This window comes from Opisthorchis viverrini (assembly GCF_000715545.1).
Source record: "Opisthorchis viverrini unplaced genomic scaffold opera_v5_28, whole genome shotgun sequence".
Classification (NCBI taxonomy): Eukaryota; Metazoa; Platyhelminthes; class Trematoda; order Opisthorchiida; family Opisthorchiidae; genus Opisthorchis; species Opisthorchis viverrini.
In genome coordinates, this window is record NW_008751684.1 from 2659369 (window position 1) to 2662832 (window position 3464).

The window sequence follows — 3464 nt, forward strand, 5'->3', positions numbered from 1 at the left end:
CTACAAACAAACGGATTAGTAAGCACCATGAATTAAGCAAACGTACAGTCAACAATGACGCAATCAGCAGGGGCGGGAAATAGTCACTGACGCAGCACGGAGTTCTAAAGGGACAACAACAAGTAAGTACCAAACGATGTACAAACATACATATAGGGGCAGTCTGACAGTGTGAGTTGGCCGTAACGGCGCAAAAGTGAGTAGTTTCGGGATGTGAGGGACTGCCTTTCGGTTGGCGTCGACGCAGCCTCTCGTGTCGCCTGACAGGTCAGATTGCGCGGTTTCGTCCGTTTAAGGCAAAGCTCAGCAAGAGCTATCAGTCAGGCGCAATACATAGGTAATACAAAATAATCAGCCGCTCCGGGCGTCAGGCCGGTGTAATTGGTAGCGCATTCGCCTGCCGTCCGGAGGACCCGGGTTGGATACCCGGTCGGCTCGCTTTTCCATAGGAGTGGGCGCTCGAAAATAGGTGCAATCGGGACGAACTTGCAGACAATGACGGACGGGAAACAAAATATTGACATCAGTTACTGAGAGATAAGCAGAACTTAAGCAGGAACGAAACGGGGGAAACGAGCAGCAAGAAAACGAAACAATGTCATAATAACCGAGTGTAAGTCATGTTACTCATGGGTAGTCATAAAACATAGAAAGTTGCCCTTGTTCACCGCTGATTCACATGGGGAATCAACACCTATTCGTGCGAGTTCTCGCGCTGGCAAGCATACTGCCCCACGCTGAGAGCATAAAAAGCTGTAATACACCCTTTTTTAGCCTGTGCCTTTCAGGTGAACGACAGCCATTGAACGAAAAGAACAAAAACGACCTGGCAATCCCGGGCGAGTGCATCGATCCTGCGTATCATTCCGTGAATCCGTGAATGTTAAGTAATTTGTGCGATCAGTATACTTGGACCAAGACCAATGAGTTCTAAATATTCAGGTAGACATGCCCCTCATATTGAGAAACCGTATAAAGTCGTTATCAAAAACGGAGGTTGTAGCCAAGAGCTTCCACAATACTTCCGGCAGTTTGAGAGCCACCGCCCGGATAACTGATTGGCCACTTTTGATTGGCTGGTTTTTCGGCCAATGACAGTTCAGTGGTTACGGCCGTGCTGAACGTGGATTCACGACGCATGTCCTCTGTAGCTTAGCTCACAGGAATCGTTATGGATGTAGATAAGTGGATAGAAGCAGTGAAAACATGTAAATACTTACCAGAAAATGATCTGCGACAGCTGTGCAATTATGTAACCGAACTTCTGATCGAAGAATGCAATGTACAGCCTGTCAGTTTCCCTGTAACAATTTGTGGGGACATTCATGGACAGTTCTACGACCTCCTGCAGTTATTCCGTACCGGTGGTGAACTTCCGGATACAAATTACATATTCATGGGTGATTTTGTTGACCGTGGATATTATAGCCTCGAAACACTCACGCTCCTTCTCGCCCTGAAGGCCAAGTACCCCGATCGGATCACTCTGCTCAGAGGTAACCACGAGAGCCGTCAAGTTACGCAGGTAACCCTTGATCTTCTGCTCTTTTTATTCTTTTTAATGCGTGTCGTGCACGGAATGTTCTGCTCATTGAAATGGGAGTTTTGCGATAGTTACCAAGCCATTGCTAAAGTTTTCTTTTTCATTGTGGCCAGTCGAGTTTGGTAGGGTCAGAAATCCGTGATAAGCTTATTGCTCACTCGGCTCTTCAAAAAAGTCCTGCTCAGCCGTAAAACTTTTACGATAAGATTCCCAACGAACTTAGTTTTTGCAAAGACTTCATCACTTCAGTTATTCTGACGTTTACTTCGAGTGGTAATCACCTTAAACCTCTATGCGAGTCCTTCGCTTTGTGGTCCACCTTGGCACGACTTCACCAGACTGCTTAGAAATTGAGATTTAGGGAAATCTTTTCAGTCCCTGAACCCTGACGTTCAGTGCCCTTTTTACTGATGACGAACAACCTACTCCCTCTCGTCACACTAGCCACACGTGTAACGGTCGGTGGCAAAACATGGGCACCTTCGATCCACTATTGCTCAAGTAACGGTCCGTCAGGTTTGATTGTAGCAAACCATGTTTTTGCGGCCCACAGAGCGTCCGTGAACCAACGCAGAGAACAGGTTGGTGGACTGCCACTAATTCGTTTCTGAATCACCACGGGCTGCAGTATCTTAGATACGCGGATACATAATTATTTGGTTGATTGCCCCAAGTTGATCTGTGAAGCATCCTCGAGCTTTCATCCATAAAGCAGGAAAGGGCGCTTAGCGGTCTTCTATTTTTCGGTTTTGCCTCAAAGTGCGACTTCCGTTAGTGTGCCGCATTTGCACGCTAAAAGTGAGAAAATAGCAAATCAACTATCGATCGATGGATTCTCCCCGCATGTTCTTACTACTGCTGTCGTGTTACGCTAATTATAAAAAATCTAATCCGTCAGCTGTAGCACCCTTTCGGCACCTAGCTGCCATGCCAGCGGGAGGTGGCATGAGGGCTGGGATACTGCGAGGTCCCCCAAACCTAGACAGGAGCAGTCGATATGTTCTTGTTGGGTTCGAACCAGGAACTTTCCAGTCTGTAAGCTGGCGCCTTAACCACTGAGCTATCTCGTGTTACACATTCATCATCATCATCGACAGCATGACATCAGTGTTCAACACCGATGCTTCACTGCCGGAGAATTCAAAGCACAAGCCCTGTTGAACAAACTGACTGCCATCTGATGCACTATGCTATAACATATACTATAACGTCTGAACGCAAAGGCGTTGCATGATGCTTTCGTGGAACCTAACTGGAAAACAAGTACATGTGTCCCTAATCCAATGGGATGCTCAAAGCTTCCTTTAGTTCTACTTGTGTCCTACTACAATACAAGGGAACGTGGTGTAAACTCAGTTTTGAGAATCAATGTCTTTTTCCCAGCTTCTACAGGATATGTCCTCCCAAAAACATTAGACTGCGTACATCCCAGTGGCTGACGCTCTTACGCGCGTATAGCGCACCCACAATGCCCCCTTAATAGATATGCCAGACGTCGTTGTTCTTTGCTTCTGTCTAACGTCAGTACAGTCTAGATTTACAGTTATATCTAGTGTTGTTATATTGCTGACGGAACGAACCATCCACCAAATGATACGCGACGCTTCCTGCCAGTGTTCTGTTACTTTTTTTTCAGGGGAACCAAAGTAATGAATAATGAATCCCGTTTTATTATCGGCACTATCACCGATTCTCCCCAGTTGTGAATCCCGTTTATCGGCACTATCACCGATTCTCCCCAGTTGTCTGGGACAGACTCCTTTTCCCAAATGCAAGCGAACGGATCGGACAAGCAAGCACTGAGGACTTCACCCCCGTCTTTGAACAGTGCGGGTGGAAGGTCATCCGGACCGGGAGCTCGGTGGCACTTGAGGGAACATATGCAGTCGTAAACCTCCGAGGCCGTAGGTGGTTCCACGTC

General features: G+C 47.1%; 1 protein-coding gene across 1 annotated transcript in view; it reads left to right on the plus strand.

Moving 5' to 3' along the window:
* Window positions 1-1111: 1111 nt before the first annotated feature.
* Window positions 1112-3464, plus strand: part of T265_02365 (hypothetical protein) — a gene marked incomplete at both ends in the record, with an annotated part of 18075 nt that continues 15722 nt past the window's right edge. Inside the window, one exon of the mRNA XM_009166579.1 lies at window positions 1112-1525. Coding sequence (XP_009164843.1) covers window positions 1172-1525 — 354 coding nt within the window. The remainder of the gene's footprint in view (window positions 1526-3464) is intronic.